This window comes from Falco cherrug, chromosome 3 (assembly GCF_023634085.1).
Source record: "Falco cherrug isolate bFalChe1 chromosome 3, bFalChe1.pri, whole genome shotgun sequence".
In the NCBI taxonomy this organism is placed as follows: Eukaryota; Metazoa; Chordata; class Aves; order Falconiformes; family Falconidae; genus Falco; species Falco cherrug.
Window position 1 is genome coordinate 87965639 of NC_073699.1, and position 19348 is coordinate 87984986.

The following is a 19348-nucleotide window of genomic DNA, read 5'->3' on the forward strand; positions in this document are numbered from 1 at the left end:
GGGAATGGAGAACTGTGTCTCCAGAATGGGCTGCGATGCCCTATGCATGGGTCCGTGTCCTTTGCTGACCTTGGGCAGAGCAAAGAGAAAGGAAATTATATCCTTTAAAGCTAGATATGTACTTTAGATGCTAAATTTCCTGAGAGGAGCATAATCAAAGTACCCAGGACCAGGGGCCTCATCTGTCCATCAAGACATGTCAGGGATGCATGAGTGTGGTGACCATCCCGTCTGCAGGATGTCCACAAAGATGCCAAGGCATGGTGGTGCTTCATCAGTTGGGGAGGTTGGAGGTAATCACTTCCAACCTCAGTCCTGTGACAGTCAATATGAAATGTCAGGCTCTCGTCTGTATGTATTTTGCTGCTTTTATCGAGTTGTATTTAACACAGTGCATGTCTCTCTCCACTTCTGACCCTTCCCTGGTGACCCAAGATGTTTCAGCAACTCACATGAACCCTGCAATGGATGCTCCTTCCTCACATCCAGCAACAGCCCCTCAGCCTGGGAACTTTTGCAAGACTTGGCAGCGGGGCTGTTGCAGGAGTATTTCACACAGGACCCAAAAATATTGCTGTCGGTGCAGCGTCGGTCGGCCTGAACGCAGGGTCAGGTCCCTAAGAAATCAGACTGTTGACGAACAAGCTTGAGCATATTCAAACGTTTCGTCTGATTTTCTTGGACTGCAAAGTTTCCAAGGGAGCCAAAAAGCTAGCTGCTCTTCTTGTTGATTTTGCTGACCAGAAATACAGCCATGTTCAGTGAAATAAGGAAGCTGAAATTCTTGTATTGCTGTAGCAGAGAGGGGAAAAGCTCAATTTGGAAAAGCTCAAATGTCCGCTTTAGTGATCAAAGTCCAAGGTGGTGTGCCCCAGTTCTGCTGCCTGCTCTCTGCCTGCACTCAGCATTGAGGATGATCACTCAGGCATGGGGCAGCCTGCAATATCTAGCCCCAGGACCAAGATCCTTGCTTGACATCCCTCTGGATTTCTAGCAAAGAAGCAAATCCAGGGGCATTTCCCTTAGTCAAGGTCAACAAGATGGATCCACACAGGCACTGGGGAGTGCTAATGCAAGCAGTGCTGATACCTGCCAGCACTGAACTGGGATGAGAGAGCAGGAGACTTCAGGCAGGAGCAGAGCATTGCTTTAAACTGCAAATGAACTCTGAAATGACAGTGAACTTGAAGCAAGCCCACGTTTCAGACCAGACTGGCCATGAATCAGCTCTGGAAAATGAAAGACAAAACTTTCTGACTTCAGTTCAAGTTATGAACTTCTAAACTCCCAATTATCTGGTTTAATGGAAGCAAGCCAGAGACAAAACATTTTTTGAGGCGAGTGTATGGGACAGCTTCCTGAAAATGAACTCATTGAAAAAGGCGTGATTTGTTTGAGTCAAAAGTTTTACTCAGTGTCTCATATTTTAAAAATCTTGGTAAATTTGACATGAAGATATGTTACTGTGGATCCCAGAGCTGCCCTTGAGCATCCTCCATCACTTTGCTGCTCTTTGCTAAAATGTAGGGGCATGATAAATCACTTCCAAAAAAGAAAGTTGAAGAAAATACCACATGTTAAGCCCATCTGAATGATGGCAAATCTGCAGAAAGCTTTTGCATAGGACAGCCATGTAAGCTTACTCCTTTGCCCCCAAGATAACAACCCCAGGCTGGCAGTGAACGAAGGACAAGTAGGGGCAATGGGGCAGCCCATGGCTGGCTTTGCTATTTCACGGCACAGCTTTGGGGTGGTGGTTACAATTGGGACATCCCACGTGTGTGGGTGCACGTTTTCTGGGCAGATCTTAGTACAGCAGGGTTTTTTGCAGATGCTGTTCCAGAAAAAAGCTTTTTCCCCTCTGTTTCCCTTTAAAATACTGATTAATTTTCTCTTTTACTTTAAAAATGGCTCTATATTCCCAAAACTGTCTGCAGGCATTTAAGAAAATCAGAATATATGCCTGAAGCTCTGCTAGGGATAAAAATGCAGAAGAGGTGTCATGCACGCAGCTGGGCAGCAGTTCCTCCTGCAAGCTGCTAAAATTGGCACCTGCTAAAGTTAGCAGAGATTTCTTTGAGTTTTTGTTTGTTTTACTGAAGTGGACAGGTCAAGGACCAGGGTTTATCTGCGCCCTGACATCAAAGGGATCACCCATGGTCCCAGTTGCAGGGTATCATCCTTGTTCTTGGGCTGTGGCTGCAAGCTGGAGGATGGCGGGGGGTGTGCTGCTGGTGAGGAGCTGGTGGCATTGTCACCAGCTTTGGAGAGCATGGTGCACACAGTGATGCTCCTGCCCAGCTCCTGCCTGCAGTTGTGGTGGCGAAGTGGGGGAAGCTCAGAGTTAATCCTTGGCTTTAACCAAAATTTCCTCTTCCTACCCCTACTCGAGACTCGGGCATTGCGGCAGCCTCCTGGGAGCATATTTGGGGCAGGTGCCCCTTCACGACTGAGTTAGGTGAAAGCTTCACGGGTGCATCCATCCAAACGCAGGTTGCAGCAGTCCTGCAGGCTCGCAGAGGCTCAGCCAGGGAGGGTGTAGGTCCAGCTTCACGGGAGAGGTCGGTTGACATTTCCAGACCCTGCAGGGAAGCCTCTTAGCCAGGTCCCTAAAGTCCTTCAGATGCCGCTGTGGGGTGGAGCAAGTGCAGCACACAGGCAGAGCTCAAGGGAGGTCCTTCTGCTTTGTTTCTAGTAAATGCCTGCCCAGGGTGTGCTAATGACAGCAGAGAGGATGTGCGCCATCGGTTTGACAAACTACACTGATGGCAGATCTGGAAAACAGGGTGGGGAGTGTTACCAACCGGCTGATAAAAGAAAACCCCGTGGAAATTCCCACCTGGGAACGTGCAGCAGAGCTTTACACCATGCCTCAGCTTTTAATTACAGCGCTCATTTAGCAGCCCTTGGCTGCCCGTCCCCGTCCCCACGCTGCCCACAGTGCAGGGAGATAGGCTGGGAACAGATCAAGCTGAAAATAAACTTTTTTTTTTTCTCTTTTTTAATTCCCTCAAGGCGAGATCGGCTCCTGGGTGCCTTCACCAGGGCAGCCATCAACATCTCAGTGCCCTTGTGCCAGCAGGGCTGAGCCAAGCCGGGTGGCAGCTGACTTTGCGCTGGAGCGGATAAGCCCTGTGCCCTGTGGGTGGAGGGGACATTTTCAGTGCCCCTTGTCTCTGCTCCTTCAGGCTAGACTGCAGTGGGACAGAGTAGGTCCCATGACAGCCCCTGGGCTTGTTTTGCTCTTGGTTGTCATGTGCAGTGCCAAATGTAAATCATTTGTGAAATAGCAAAACATCCTTTGCGCTGGCTGCTGTGAGTACTCTATGCACAGTGCCTTTAGGGTGCTGTAGTATCATTTTTCTGCTAAGATTTTTAAAACAGTACAGATTTCAGCGTGGAGCCAAATATATTAATAGGAATGCCCTCAATTTAGCTGCTTCTCCATACCACAGTAGCTTGTAATGGGGGGATCGATCCACCCCTAAGTCAGCACTGGGTGTTTCTGCACTTCTGCAAGGTCTCCGTAGATTTTCCTCAATGTTGCGTTTTCCATTGGCTACAGACTGGCTCTTTAGGAAGCAACACAAAAAGAGATGAAGGAAAACCCTCCTGGGGTGCACCCACAACAGGCAGGGTTGGGAATGGTTGTCTGCCTCCCTCCCCAGGCTGAAACTGTCCTGTGTGTCCCTGGGAGCAGAGGGGCAGGGACCACTCTCGCCAGATTTCAAAGCAAGTGTTTAACCCGGACAGCTGAGCCACTCCTGATGACCTCTGGTTCTGGCAGACTGGGAACACCCAGAGTAGGTCCCATGGCAGCCCTACAGAGCCCATACGTGCAGGAGCACCTGGTTGGTGCTGCTGAGCCAGGAGCCCAGAGCAGGGATCAGCAGCACCCAGTGAGTGCGGTGGGGAGAGGGGGTGGTGGTGGGGCAGCCTGGATTTTAGGCATGGTCCCGTTTTGCTCATGGCCCATGCAGCCGGCAACATTGCAGAGGATACTGCCTGGCACTCTTGCCACTGGTGGCAGTGCCCCGTGGTGAAGGTTTTTGGAGCCAAGCACATCAGCTCAGTCTCTGGGACCCTCTTGAGATGCAGTATTGCTGTGTTGGAATGAGGCTCCCTGGGTTTGCCTCTCCCACAGGTATTGTGTGACAGGCCCATCCCCTGCGCAGCAGCTTTGGCTTTTTGCTTGGAGTTATTGGAGTTGCTTTTTCATTCACCTCTTTTGCTTTTCCTCCCGCTGAGAGGCAGAGCAAGAGCGTGTGCATCTCCAAAAACATTTACTATCATCAGTAGCTGGCTGTTGGCTTCATCATACATGATGAATTTGGGGTTACGGCTTAATTTATCCAGGGAAACTCGTTTGCTTTCAGCTTGATTAGAGCCAGCTCCAGCACAACAAGGGTGGCTGGGAAATGCCACCCACACCGGGGTGTCAGAACGCCTCTGAAACCATCCAGGAGCCAGGGAGCCAAGCAGAGACAGAGCAGCTTGCGTGTCTCGAGGCCATTAAAGCTTACCCCTGGGGCCTGGGAGGATGTGCAGAGCACGGATGAAACACCGCATCCTGCCTGTCCTGTCCCTACTGGATCCGGCCATAGGAGCTGAGGAAGTTTTCCTGCTTAGCAGGGTGGGGAGGCTTCACATCTCAGCCTTTATTTAATTTTCAGGTGATAAAAGTGTTGCTTCCCTGCCCAGCGCGTCTGAGCAGCCAGCACGTTCAAACACTTCCCTTTGTGCAGGGAATTTGCATTTCCCTAAAGGCAGCACCAGTTTTATGCAAATACCCCGATGAAAGAAAATCAAAGCCAAGCCATGCTCATGAGTAAGCATTCCTGGGCATTGCTTGAGCAGTCAGATGCTCTTTTGCAAACTTTGGTGAGGGAGAAGCAGCATGGCATTGCTAGCCATGGGCTCCTCTGGCCCAAAAAGCACTGTGTGATGACCACTTCGCCTCCCTGTTGTCCCAAGAGCAGTATCAGTCTGGAAAGTTGCTTTGGGGCTGCAATGACCCACTATTGGATTTTCTTTTCCTGGGTGCACTGTTCCGTGGGACGTGGCACGTTGTGTGTGTTCACATGACATTCCACAGCAGCACTGTAGGCAGGATGGGTTTCTTCCTCTTCCAGCCATTCCTCTGAGGATGTGGTCCTTCGCCTTCAATGGTCTTCAAAATCACCTGGGTATGTCTATTGCGGCCAGCTGGGCTGTGCTGCACAGCCTTCTCCTTAGTTTCTCTCCCAGGATGGGAAGAGGAGTGAGTAGCAGCATCCCACAGCAGCTCTGACATGAGCTTCTTGCTTGTGCAAATCATTGCAGTTTCTCTTTCTGAGATGCCAGGGCGTTCACTGGCTTTTATAAAGCCACCACTGGAAATCCTTCCTCTGAATGACAGGAATATGATTAGATGACTGTTCATCTTATATATTGAAAGAGACGATTCATTTTAAGTGACAGGAAGCACCAGGATCTCTGTAGTTTGCCATCAATTCCCTTTTTAGCTGGTTTTGCGTCAAACAGCAGCTGAGAGCAGCCTAGGCATGCCAGAGCATCGCTGCATTGCCAGTGAGGATGTGATTTAAAACATGCTCATCTGGAGTGCCAGTAGCCTGCTTTAGCCTTATGCAGCCCTGAAGAAGACCAGCTTGATTGTAATGGGGGAGCCCGTTTTTGCAGTCTGAGACCACATCCCAAGTGGCAGCATTGTAGGACTCAGGTCCTAAGAAGTTTTCAGACCATTTTCCTAATGCTCAGGAAGTCCTGTTCAAGTGAGGTTTTTTAATCCCGTTGTTAATCCAGTTTGGATCCCACTTGATGGAGAACCCTGGGGAAGGGCTGCGGTGCCACCCAGCCACCTAGCCATCAGGCAGTCATAGAATGAGAGAATGGTTTGGGGTGAAAAGGACCTTTAGAGGTCATATAGTCCAACCCCCCTCCCATGGGTAGAGACATCTTTCACTAGATCACTAGCTGCTTAAAGCCCTGTCCAACATGACCTGGAAGGCTTCCATGATGGTCCAACATGACCAGGAATGAGGCATCCACAGGTCCCCTGGGCAACCGGTTCCAGCATCTCACCACTCTGATCATAACAAAGTTCTTCCTTGTGTTCAATCTAAATCTATCCTCTTTCATTTTAAAACTGTTGCCTCTTGTCTTACCACTGCAGGCCCTAGTGAAAAGTATTTCTCCATCCTTCTTATAAGCCCCCTTTACGGGCCACAGTAAGTTCACCCCGGAGCCTTCACTTTTCCAGGCTGAACAACCCCAGCTCTCTCAGCCTTTCCTCACAGGAGAGGTGTTCCATCCCTCTGATCACCTTTGTGGCCCTCCTCTGGATCGGGCTCATAACAGCTCCGTGTCTTTCCTGTACTGCGGACCCCAGAGCTGGACACAGCACTCCAGGTGGAGTCTCACCAGAGTGGAGTAGAGGGGCAGAATCCCCTCCCTTGACCTGCTGGCTGCGTTACTTTTCATGCAGCCCAGGATACGGTTGGCTTTCTGGGCTGCAAGCGCACATTGCTGGCTCATGTCCTGGTTTTCATCCACCAGTATCCCCAAGTCCTTCTCCGCAGGGCTGCTCTCAGTCCATTCATGATACTGGGGGTTGCCCTGAGCCAGGTGCAGGACCTTGCACTTGGCCTTCTTGAACCTCATGAGGTTCACGTGGGCCCAGTCATCAAGCCTGTCAGGGTCCCTCTGGATGGCATCATCCATGATGGGTATCAACCACACCACTCAGCTTGGTGTCACCTGCAAAGCTGCTGAGGGTGTACTCAGTCCCACTGCCTGTATCACTGATGAAGATAACTGAACAGTACCAGTCCTAATACAGACCCCCGCTGACACTACTTGTTACTGATCTCCATCTTTACACACCAGGCAGGCTCTGCGCAATGAGTGGAGACACCAGTGTCCCACCAGCAAGAGCAGCTGCATGCAACTTCTAGCATTTCATCCCCTTTGATCTTTTATTTGGAAGAAAACCACCTTATTTGCTCTGCAGGCTTTCACGGGCAGGGGACACCTCAGCACCCACCAGCACAGTGTCCCTTGGCACTGGGGTTTTACGCAAGAGCAGCAGCAGCTCAGACCAAAGGATTTTGTCCCTGTTGCTGGCAGTGGCTGGGTGCAGTGGGTGCAGCCAGGAGAGGGTACAGGATCAGTCTGTGCCCACAGTCATGCAGCCAGATCTGGAAGCTTGAAGGTACCTGCCTTTGTCCCTAGAGCTTTGCTGACATACTGCTATTGCAGAGCAGTGGTCCCATGGCAACTAAGGAGCTGTGCTGTGGCTTATTCCTGACTTAAGGAGGTTTCCAGAAGGGGGTTGAAGGGGAAACCTTCTATGCAGGACCTGGGCTTGGTGGGATGAGCCAGGAGCTTGGCATGCCAGAGGGTCTGCAGCATGCCTGGACTTTGCAGCATCCCATGCAGGAGCAGGGCATTTCCTATCTCCCTTCACTTGTTCCGTGGCTTTTAATTATGCTGGCTGACACCCATCGTGGTTTTCCTGATATCTCTTTGTATTATTTGTAGCTCTGGAGGGGGTACTTAATACCTGCATGCAGCATCCCATCCTGCTGGAGGGGTGGTTTCTGCTGTGGGGTGGCAGTGGTCAGGGCTGGTGAGGATGATGAGGAGCCAACCCAGGGTTTTCCATGCAGGACTCCCCCCATGTGCTGGTGGCCGCCTTCAAAAGTCCTTCAGTGCCCACAACAAGGGAGAGGGCTAGTGGTGTTGCCACCCCCCAGCAGCCTGTCACGATATGTATGATCCTGTCTCCACAGGGTGAAATGCATAGACGCAATACTGGCCAGCAAGGATGAGATGGTTTGGGAGGACAACCTCTGAGAGCAGAGGGTCTGGATAGTGTAGAAAGTTCAAGGACCCACAAGCCCCGTCTCTACCTGGTGCCATTGACTTAGGAGAGCTGTCTTTCTCCAGAGCTTGGCTTCTGTGGTCAATGCTGGCTATAGCTTGATCCACCAGAGAAGAATTTTCCATGGGGCTGATGACAGTCAGAGCATGTTTTCTTCTCTCCTATGTTGCCATCCCCAGCACATCATGGAGCACTATTTCAACACTATCTGCAGGTCGAAATCCACCCGTTGGGTAGACTGAGTCCCCTGGAACCCCCTTCTTTGTCAACAAACATCAAAGCCACCGCGGCCAGTTGGTGTTGGGAGTTATGCAAGATGTGCCAGTGACGCACAGAGGGCTGCTGATGCCCTTCGGTCAGGGCTACTGTTGGCTTGATGAGGTAGGACCAGGCGGCATAGGGACATCTTCACAGCGGGATGCCACCACTGAGTGGGGACATACCAAACAGCAAAGTTCAGGTCAGGTGGAAAACGGGGCAGTTGGAGACCAGGGGCCAAAACAACAGTGCTGGGGTAGGCAGTAGAAAAACTAAACACAGGCTGCACCTCTCCCAAAAATAGCCTTCCCGGCACAGGCTCAAGCTGTGCTTCGAAGGGGAGGTCACAACAGCCCCTCCATGCCCTTCCCAGGGGGCTGCTGCTGCCCATGCTCCAGGTGCTTCCCCCCGTAAAAGGCTGAGAGGCATTGCTCCCACACACACATTTTGCCATTGAGACACCTGCCACAAGTATTAAATTAACTCAAAATGATGGGAGAAACCACAACAAGCAGATGTTCAGCTGCGCCAGAGATTCAGAGTGGGAGAGGCATGTGGTGATGGCAGTTGTCAGGGGGGACCGCTGGGGTCAGCTTGCCCCCCTGTGTGTGTTCTGGCGTGATGCTGCTGCTTTGGGATTTTTTTCTTTCCAAGGATGCTCTTGGGCGAGGCAGGAAGTCCTGAAATGCCCCATCAGATGCAGAATGCGTTTTTTTTCCTGATTGCTCTGGCCGAAAGAAATCCCTGAAGGAAGTGGGGGGAGCTAGCCCCCAGTATTTGGGGTGCCTCACTTCCCTGTGCATCAGGCACCGGAGCGTGGGGACCAGCTGTCCCCAAACAACCGAGCCTTTCACCCCCCAAAAGCAAAAACCTCCAGGGCGCACCCTCTGCAGATTTGGGAGGCAGCCAGCCCAAAGCCTGCTATTACTTGTCTCTGTGGAGTTGGCCTCTCTTCCACCCCCCTCGTTGGGTTTTTTTTTTCCTCCTTTCCCTTCAAACACAAGCCAGGAAAAGCCTCTGACGTCGGCACTGCTGCTGCGAGCTCCTCGTGGCTGCTGGGAGAAGGCGGCAGAGGGGATATCCCGGATCATAAAACCAGGACCATGCTGCGAGCGGGGCCACTGCTGGCTACCCGTGAGTTGTCTGCTGACGGGGGGGGGGTCTGCTTTAGCGTGGAGGGGGTCCTTTTCCCCCCAGTGCTGAACGTTTGGTTTGGTTTTGTGGGTTTTATGAGCTGCTTCTGGTGGATGAATCTCTTACAGTGCAAGAAGGAGTTAGGCTGAAAAAAAATGCCATCCATGCATACCTCGGATTTGAGCTGCTTGGGGGTTGTGTGTAGGGGGAAAACCTGAAATTGCAGCTAAAGGGCTGTGCAGGGGGTGCCTGGGGCATCTTGTGTTTCCTCTGGGGCATTGCCCCGCGATCACTGGGCAGGAGAGGCAGCCCTGGCACCAGTGGCCAGCACAGGTATCCTTATGTCAGTTGTGGTCCATGTCCCATCGAGGTTGTGGGCCAGCACCAAAGCATGTGAGAGGGAAAAGCAACTCCCAGAGGGCCGTTTTAGGCACTTTCCATACTATGCCTTAGCCTCTCTTCAAAGAAAAAAGGTGCAAATAAAAGATAAAAAGGGGTCTGTCGTGTTACCAGGGCCTGTGGTGCATTCCCAGCTTTCACAGTGCTGGGAAGACTGTGCTCTTTTTATCTGGCTGGCTGGCTTGCTGCCTCATCTTCCCCATTCCTCCTTCTTTCATGGTCATCTGAGTGCCTCCTGCTTGCAGGTCTCTGCGCCGACATCACGCCAGCATCTTTCCCTGGTGCCTGTGTACCACCAAACTCCTTAAATCTGACTGGAGCTAGTAGGCTCTGTTTTGCAAGTGTACATGTTGGCTGGCATTTACCTTGTGCCAGAAAGGATGGGGAGGAAGGTAACGACCTGGTTTATCTTGCAGGTTGGCTTTATCTTGCAGTTCTGGTGGGCTGCCGAGAGCTCCCCGTTGCTCTCCCTCTGCCCCCGTGCAATTATAATCCTCCTTGCTGTTTTGCTCAGAAAACATCCCCTGCAGCAAAAGAAGCAAACAAAAAAATAACCTTGGAGGCAAACCCCTGTAATATTTCTCTGACAGACGATGCCCGGTGCTGCTCTCCTCCTAGCAGCAGATATCCTGCAGCCTCCGCTGCCTCCCCATGGTACCCAGCATGGCCTTGCCAGGACATCCCTGTCTGCTCTTTCCAGCTCTGCACGTGGAGCAGGATGTGCTGGTCGCCGCTTATGCCTCTGCCCCCAGATACTGGCTCCTGTGGGGTGTTTTGTTTCTGTTGCTCTCCTCCCGGACCTTTCCTGTTTCCTTCCGTGCAGATGCGGCTGGAGGAAGTCTCAGCACGTTGGCTTTCCTCTGGCTGGGTCCTGGCTGCGGTCACGGGCTGGGGACAGCATTTTGGCTCTCTGTGTCCTGGGACCTATCCTCTCTGGCTGTGCTGCTGGTGGCAATGGTGGCAGTGGTGGTGCTGCTGGTAGTGCTGGCGGGTCGCTGTGTGCATGCATGCAAGCAAGGCTCATGGACCTGCTCACGGTGGTCACGCATGGCAGTGGTAGTAGATGTGTGCAGAACTGCTATGTGGCAATAACTGGGAATATTCAGAAACTGTATTCAGTTTTCAGGGTTATGGAAGTGCTTGTTGTGGAGGTGGGAACGGGAGCAGCGAGTGTAGGACTTGATCGGCCATAAGGGGAAAGGGCTGGTCAGTGTCTTGCTACATGGGCTGAAATCAGGAGAGAGGTCGAGCAAATGTATCGCAGATGGGTGTTTTGTTAGATTTTTCTGAAGGTGAACTTTGAACGTGAGATGTGCTCACTCGGGAGATAGCTATATTTATATATGGGTGAGATACATATTGTTTGGATGAGTAAGAGCCTTTGTTCCAAGTCCCGCCGCTAAAGCCCACATGGAGCGACAATTTGGCTCTGCAAAGCTTCCTCTTCCTTTGCTTGGGGAGTTGCTGTGTTTAGGAGAACCTGATTTCACCAGCTGCATCCCGCTAGCCCAAGTACCAAGCAGCGTAGCCATCAGGTCTGGCATCTGCTCGCTGCTCCAGCCAAGCCCTCTCATTAACTGCAGCAAAGAAGACCTGGTCTTTATTTTGCATCAAGGTGCTGGGAGGAAGAGCAGCCTCCTCCCTACTGCTGCAGGCTCTGTCCCTGGATGGCTGGGATGAGACCAAGGCTTGTGTAATGGAGCTGCCATGTGGCAAAAGAATAATTAGAAGAGTCCCGTGATCCCCTCCACTTTGGGGTGTAGGCAGGGAGGTGATGGCTTGGTGGTCCCCATCCCCCAGAGCAGCACCCTCCATTGCTCTCTTGCCACACCTGGATCCTCGCCAGGCTGTTGCCAACTTCTTGTGGAAGAACCATAACCTTCCATAGTTATGGTGAAAAATGTCACTGTGGCTTGCACGGTATGCATGTCTTTTAGGGGCTTTGCAAGGAAGAAGCCCACCGTGTCACATTAATACTTGTGGAAATTCAGAGGCAAGTGTTGCTGGTGAAGCTTTGAGATGTGCTTGCAGATGTTGGGGTGGCAGTGATGAGCACGTTGTGGGGAGGTGGTCCCCATCCCTCCCCAGCCTTGGGCATTACAGGGGGATGATAGCAGCAGGGTACCTGGCTCCTCTGGTCATCCATGCTGGATTTCCTACATTGGGCTTCACCCTGACAGGTTTGAGCCTGAAAGGCCAGTGCTGCAGTGCTGAGCATCCTCATCTAGGGCTTGCTTACTGCATCCTCACGTGCTTCATCTAATCCCCTGTAGTGCTCAAGTCAGAAAGATATTTATTCACTTGGCAGGTTATTAATATTAGCTGAAACACCCTTTTCCACATTGTTCTACCATGCTTAATATGGTGATCAGCATCGCAGCCTGTAGTGCTGGGGATGATTTGTGATTGAATATCCATTAGGGAATTATGAGCTTCGGGGCTGAATTGCCAGGACATGCAATTGCCAAAATACTTGAAACGCTTCCACTGGAGAGGAGACCTTCTGGGAAAGGAGCAGTCTCTGTTCTCGTACGCAGGCAGTTCCCACTGAACCTCCATTAGTGGCAGCGAACACACCCAAGCCAACAAAAAATTATATGGGATCCAGAGCGCCAATGGAGCGTGAACCGTGTGTTGGATGATGATGGGGAGCAAGCTACTGCTCCTGGCATGCCATACTGGCATTGGTACTTACAGTGGCTCCTGGTCCCATGGGGTTGCTCAGCGGGTGGGTTTAATCCAGGACACAGTTAAACGAGGCACGGTTCGTTTTAACACAACCCTGCGGCCAGTTAAAGCAGGGTATAAAGTTGTTCGGAGGGCAAAAAGTTATTTTTTGCTGCTTTTCCTTATGCACTGCAGGCACCTCTCATACTAGTGTATTGAGCCCAAAGGGGCAGAATGCAAGGTGTCATTAAACATGGTGGAAGCCAAAAGAGCCAAGAGCCAAAAGCGTTAAAAAGAAAAGCAGAAGATCCTCAGGTCCTTTGTTTCAGAGAAGCAGGTTTTGCATAAGGATGATTTGGGGCAATACCTGATTTCCAACAGCTCTTCCCTCTGAGCAGGCATCTGTGACTGCCCATCTCTCCTGCCTCCCATCCCTTTGGAGGTTTTAACCTCTTTTTCCTTAAAGTGAATAAAGAAAGAAGAAGCTTGCTGAGGGGGTTAGCAGCAGGTTTTTCTTGGGAAACATTCACTCACTGGGTTGCTGGCTCTTTTTGTGGCCGTGCTGGCTCACAGCTCGTTGGCTGCACCTGTAGGAGCCACATAGCCCAAACCAGCCCAAAATTACCCTCTAGAGATACCATTTCTTACCCAGCCATGGGGAGCTCATCTTAGCGGGGAGCAGACCCCGCAAGCAAAGTGATGGGTGGGAAGTCACTGGAAAAGCACAGTAAGCCCTGGGGGAAGCGGGTTTCCTATCCCATCTTGCAGGAGCATTGCAAGCTTTGAGCAAAGATCCCAGCTGCCATGGTCCAGCTGGGGAGGGTGAGCTGGGGAGAGGTCAGCATCAGCTGGAGGCTGAGCTGCTTTGTCTGATATCAGACCTAAAATGTTGCTGGGAGGCAGCTCCCACCTTGCTCCTATCCCTCCATCCAGCTTCCAGCCTCTGACAGCTGCTAAAATTTGATTTTCTCAATGGAGACTGGCTTCAGGGGGGGTGGGGGGGTGGGGGTGGTCCCAGTCACCCTCTGCAGCCCAGGCAGGGTTTGAATTTCACAGAGCATCCTTGCAGGGCTCTGGGGTAGCATTACCCAATTTTTTTACAAGCCAAAAAATGGAGTGAGGAGTGATAGAATGTGATTGACAAGGGAGTTTGGGGCAGCTCAGGGGACAGCAGTATGCAAGAGTGCAGAGGAGCTGGGGAGGGCTCAGTGCTGAAATCCCCTTGAGTTTTGGCCCTTTCCTAGCTCCTAGCCCCCTCTAAGCTCCTTTCCAAAATCCCAGCTGTAAAACTATGGGCGTGGAGATGCGCTGTGCACTGGGGGAGCACCAGAGATTGCACATGCTGCCAGTAATAAATAATTAATGCCTTGCCAGTGGGAAAGTCCACAATTTTAGAAGCCAAGCTGGGCATGTTCAGGAGAACAGCCCCCCTTTCCCCTGCCACCTCACCTGGCTTTTTTCCCCTTTGCTATTTGGTTTTTTGCTATTTGATTTTTTTATTCCCACAGACCACTGGCAATGCAGGAGCCAGCAAGCCATTGTAAATGATGCTTGAGCATGGAGGAGCCTAGTGAGAGCACCCAGATGGTGTGGTGAGCTGTCAGTGCTCAGCACACCTCCCTTCTCCCACCTTGTCTTGTTGCATCACACTACAACAACACAGAGGGGAAAGTTTGTGGGTGCTGGGGCATCAGGAGGAGAGGTGAGGGGGTGCATGCTGGCTTGGCTTGGGTTACTTATGTGCTTATGGTCTATTTTGAGGCTCTGGCCACGCGGCGCTAAGCAGCTGCTGACCTGGGGAAGGGACCAGCTTCAAAACAAGAGTCCGGAGGGTAACGACCCGGGGAAGCGCTGGGTTTCCCTCAGCTCTGAGCGGGGCTGGCAGCATCCTCACCTCCCCCTGAGCCTGTCCTCTCTTGGCTTTTGGCATTTCCACAATGGGAATTGATTTTCTTTCTTAATTCTTTCCATTGCCATCCTTGGAAGGCAAAGATGCCCGGGGTTGCAGTGCCAGGGTATTTTATAGGGAGCAATGTGCCAGCAGTGATGGGGGTGCGGATGAGCGAGCAGGGAGGCATGTCCATCACTAGTGTTGGCAAAACAGTGCACCCACGACCCTCTCTTCTGCTCCCCCGCCCCTTCCCGAGAAAGCTCATTTGCAGGCGGCTTAGTTTGCCTAAGAGCATTAGAGGTGCATTTGGTGGACATTAGCTGCTCGAGCAGCACAAGAGCATGTGGCCGATTAGGGGGAGCGGTGGCTGGTTTCGGGCAGAGAGCTGTATTTGGGGTGGAAATATTCACCGTGCGTTTCGGGGATACAAAGGTGAGGTCTGGGGGGACAGGGTGGGTGCCAGGGGAGTCGGCCCACGTGGCTCGGGTGCTTAAATACGTCAGCTGGGTGCTGATGTTGAGTGGCATGAGAGCAAGCCCCTTCCCTGCCATGTGCTTTTCCCTTTTGCAGGGAAATGTGAGTTGCCTCCCCCAGCTTTCCAGTGTCACTTCGGATTTTCAGCTGGTATTTCAGCTTTTTCTTTAAATACCACCTGGCTTTCTAATCTATGGTCTCCTGCGAAGATAAGCGTGGTCAGGGATGCTTGTATGTGTATATGATGCAGCAGGTGCCGGCACATGTGGGGGCACCATGTCCCCTCTGTCCCAGCCAGGGGCTTCCTTGGAGCCAGCCTGGGGAGGAGAACACTCTCACCACCCTGTTTCTCTTTCCCTCCCCTGCAGCCTCGCTCTCCGCCGGGATTTATGAAGGTGCTGAGGAGCAGCTCTGAGCCCCGCAGCCCCCAGCAGCCCGCCCTGTGAAGCAGCGCACAGCCGCCTCACCTCGTCTCGCCCGGCATCCCGACCCTCCGACTCAACCATTCAAGGCTCCCGTGCATGGATCGCCCCAGCGAGGGACCGCTGCTGGACGCCGCCGACGCCGCCCCATAGGCTCCCGGCCCCCTGTGCCGCCCCCAAGTACTCCACATACCCTGATGGGGTAACGTGACGGGGGTCACCCTCCCGCCACCGCCACCACCCCACATGCAGAGGCCTTTCTAGAGCGCAAGGGAGCGTGCGGCACCGGAGGCGGCAGCCACACACCGTCACACACACGCCGAGGACGCCGACACTACAGCAAAGGGATTTTTATTGTTATTATTATTATTATTATTATTAATAATATTATTATTATTACCATTAATATTATTTTTTCCCATCTGGCTTTTTACACTGGGGGGCTTGCAGTGTGTCGAGGAATCAGGCACGCTCCCAGGAGCTGGGATTATTTGCACAACATCTGTATATTGAGTTCTCGATCCTGTTTTATTTTTATTTTTTAAGTGCAGAGGAGTTGTTGGGGTCTTTTTTCCCCTCCACGCCACACTTTTGTTGGGTTTTTCTCCCACCATCAGCACCACCTCATCCTCCTCCCATCCCACCATGGCCCGGATGAACCGCCCTGCACCAGTGGAGGTCTGCTACAAAAACATGAGGTTCCTGATCACCCATAACCCCACCAATGCCACACTCAGCACCTTCTTGGAGGTAAGGAGGGGAGGCTGGAAGGGGAACGCAGGGGCTCAGCTGCGCATTTTGGGACTAAAAGCTGATGTTGAGATGCAACAGGGATCAATCCTGTGTAGGATGCAGCAGTGGTGCATCCCTTTGGTACCACAGCCTCCGGTGGCATCCCAGGGCAGTGGGTCCAATCACTGCCCGCTTTCTGGGGTAGGATGTTTTGGAGGACCTCAAGTGTGGCGTTTGGGCGTGGCAGAGATGGAGAAGTTTCCCCATTGCTGTTGCATCCCCTGCCAGCTCCACCAGCACATCACATCAAGGGGCTTTGCAGTGGCACACATGGATGCATGCAACCTCCCCTGCATCTCCCAGCACCTCAACAAGGACTTCTCATCCCAAGTATCCCGCATCTTTCCAGTGCATGGAGTCTGTAGGGTGCTGCAAAAGGAGCTGGAGGGGCTCAGTGTTGTAGGAACCAGTGAAGATGCCCTGCCTGGGAACACTGCCTCCAGCACTGGCAGTAGCTGGGAGTTGGAGGGGTGGGATTAATGGATGCGTGTCCATGGTTGGCGGCAAAAGGCTTCAGCTTGCTCTTTTTATCAATGCTTGGGAGAAACACTGTGTCCTGCAGGTTCAGATGAGCCAGCACAAGCGGTTTCTGCTTATGAGGAGCCATTTTGGGTTGTTACTGCATTTGTGGTGGGACCTGGGGCTGTGCATGGGCCTGGCGAAAGGGTTTTACCTGAGACCTAAAGTGCGCTGAGGTCCAGTGTGCTGGCAGCAGAGGCACCTTGTGAGCTCGAGGAACCCCCCCCCCCACTGCACATCCAAAAAAACACGTGGAAGCACCACCAGCTCGAGAGAGCCTTAGAAGGTGGTTGTGATCTGGGAACAGCCACCCCATACCCTACAAGACAATGGGGACAGCACCAGTGAGAAAGAGGAAAAATTCCTCTTTTCTCCAGCTTCTTAGATTTTCGGCTGAGCTGCCAAGTGTGTGGAGGTTTGCCGTGGTCTGGTGAGCAAACACAGGGAACGAAGGAGATGGATCATTGAAGGGGATGATCTCACACTGTGCCCAGCAAGGCCGGTACGCCTGCACATAATCCAGGGGCAATCCTTGCAGCAGGCAACAATCCACGATGGAAACAGCCCAAGTCCCACACCCAAGCCTGCAGCACACTGGAGTGATGATGGGATACAGCAGTGAGGTCAAGAAGGAGCCCCTGAGCAATTTGCAAGATTTGCAGGGTGCACTGCAACCCCCTCCCCCCTTCCGCAGCCACCTCCGTGTATATCTGCCATGGGAGTTACAACCTGGCCAGGCACAAATAATTTCTCCTGAAGGAGACTTGCACCTGTGGTGGGGATGTTTCTTTGCATGGGATGTAAAGTTCTTACTGGTGTGGCTGTCGGGGGCTTAAGAATAAACATCCCCGTTGGTGCTTGTGACTCGGTGCTGGGTAAAAATCCCATGGTGCCCTGGGATTTCGTATTTCCTTATGCTTCCCAGGCTGGATGGACCACAGGGGGGTTGCTCAAGGGTCCAGAGATGGGACAGGGAGCTTTTTTATGGTCCATAGTGGTCCATGAGGCCATAGCAGGGCTCAGATGTGTTTGGGTTCACTCAAAAGGTTTTTTCAGACCCGTCCTTCTCCTTCCCTCCCCAGGACCTGAAGAAGTATGGTGCCACCACAGTTGTGCGAGTGTGCGAAGTGACCTATGACAAGACCCCCCTGGAGAAGGACGGGATCACCGTCATGGTAGGTGCACAGCAGGATGGGCACCGGCGGGGCTGGTCTCCCCATGCTTAAATGCTTCCATCCCTCAGCTCTGCTAAACACCCTGCGACATCACGCTTGCCCAGGAGCAGGATTTGAACTTCACCCTCGGGGCGAGCTCCCCACTCCCCAGGCTGAGATCAGGCTGGTGCTTTAAAAAAAAAGGCAAGAACTGCCCACACACCCGAAACTGTGACTCACACGGTTCAGTCGGCAGCTGCCTTCCCTGCCTGTTGCTCAGGCTTTAAAGCATCCAGGGGATGAGAGCGCCTGATCCCACGTGGAAGATGCACGTGGTTCCTGTTACCCCCAGCTTTATCTTATCCAGGGAGTGGGGGGCCGGGTTTTTTGCTCTTCCAGCTCCAGCAGCCGGCTGGTGCAGCTCAGGGGGATGAAGGGGAGCATGCAGCAAGGAAAAGGCAAGGAGGAAGAGCAGGCAGCTGCCTGCGCTGCATCTTGGCTGATAAGTAATTGGAGATGATGTCTGGCGTGATTGCCCTGCCAGGGAGCTGAGCTCCAGCTGGAGGGTGAGGCTCTGCTCATTATTTAGGAAAGGGTTTGGGAGTGCCTCATGTCTCCTGGGGTGGTCCTGTGTGTGTAGGTCCTCTCTGTATAGCTGTCTCTGTATAATGTATATCCTAGAGAGAGAGAGAGCGAGCTATATCCTATATCCTACAGGATATAGGTAGAGAAAAGATCCTATGTCTCTTTAGACACAGATCTGCATCTGTATCTCTCTAGATACAGATGCTATATCTTTATATAGATAGCTTATAAAGAAAGATAGTAGTATCTTACCTATAGAATCTGTATGTAGGATGCCATATCTGCTCACTTACACATCAAATTCTGCCTTTTACCCTGTTTCTGACTGGAGTCCTCCAGGTTTCTATATCTAGGATATGCATACCTCTCTACATATATAGAGAAATATCTGTATCTAGGATATGTTTTATATAGGGAGATAACAATATCCTAGATACAGAAACTACAGAAGACACTGTATAGAAACTATATAGCTTCTATATAAGTTTCTATAACTATATAGGAACAATATAGGGTATAAGATATAGAGATATATCTCTGTCCTCTGTGTCTATGGATAGATAGATGTATGCAGATATAGAGATATCTCTGTATATACCTGGATCAAATGTATTTCTATATATAGTTTATATCTTCATGCACTGTCCCTTTCTTTGGGGAACGAGGCACAAGCTAGGTGAGGCCTGGTCTGGTGTGGTGTGCCATGGTGCCAGCATTCGCAGCCACGGTGCCCACATGTATGGTGGTCCCATACTGGACACACTCCCTGAGTGTTCTGGATCCGTCCTCTGCTTTTGGCTCTTTCACAGGGGATCCTGAGCAATCTCTGAAGGTGGTTACCATGTTGTGCCAGACGTGGATGTCCCATGCCATGGGCATCTGCTTGGCAGATCTTCCAGCAGTTTGGAGATGGGGCAGAAATCCTGCCGGAGAATCAACACTGTGTGGGTTTCGGGGTAGGAAGGTTTATGGTGCAGGATGGACGTACTGTGTTTGATATACCAGTAGTGTTCAATGTCTTTATTAATGTCGTAGGCAGTGGGATTGAGTACACCCTCAGCAGCTTTGCAGGTGACACCAAGCTGAGTGGTGTGGTTGATACCCATCATGGATGATGCCATCCAGAGGGACCCTGACAGGCTTGATGACTGGGCCCACGTGAACCTCATGA

The 19348-nt window shown here is 51.9% G+C and overlaps 1 protein-coding gene across 3 annotated transcripts in view; it reads left to right on the forward strand.

Annotated features, from left to right (window-relative positions):
- PTP4A3 (protein tyrosine phosphatase 4A3) overlaps positions 1 to 19348 on the forward strand; it is a 45971-nt gene that overhangs the window by 18183 nt on the left and 8440 nt on the right. Inside the window, exons 1-3 of one of the 3 annotated variants that reach the window (XM_005431837.4) lie at positions 14069 to 14663; positions 15074 to 15877; positions 17521 to 17613. In XM_005431837.4, coding sequence (XP_005431894.1) covers positions 15773 to 15877; positions 17521 to 17613 — 198 coding nt within the window. In that variant the 5' untranslated portion in view covers positions 14069 to 14663; positions 15074 to 15772. Of the gene's footprint in view, positions 1 to 14068; positions 14664 to 14708; positions 14937 to 15073; positions 15878 to 17520; positions 17614 to 19348 lie in introns of those variants that run through there. The other 2 variants (XM_027805920.2, XM_055704336.1) reach the window with 2 other exon arrangements.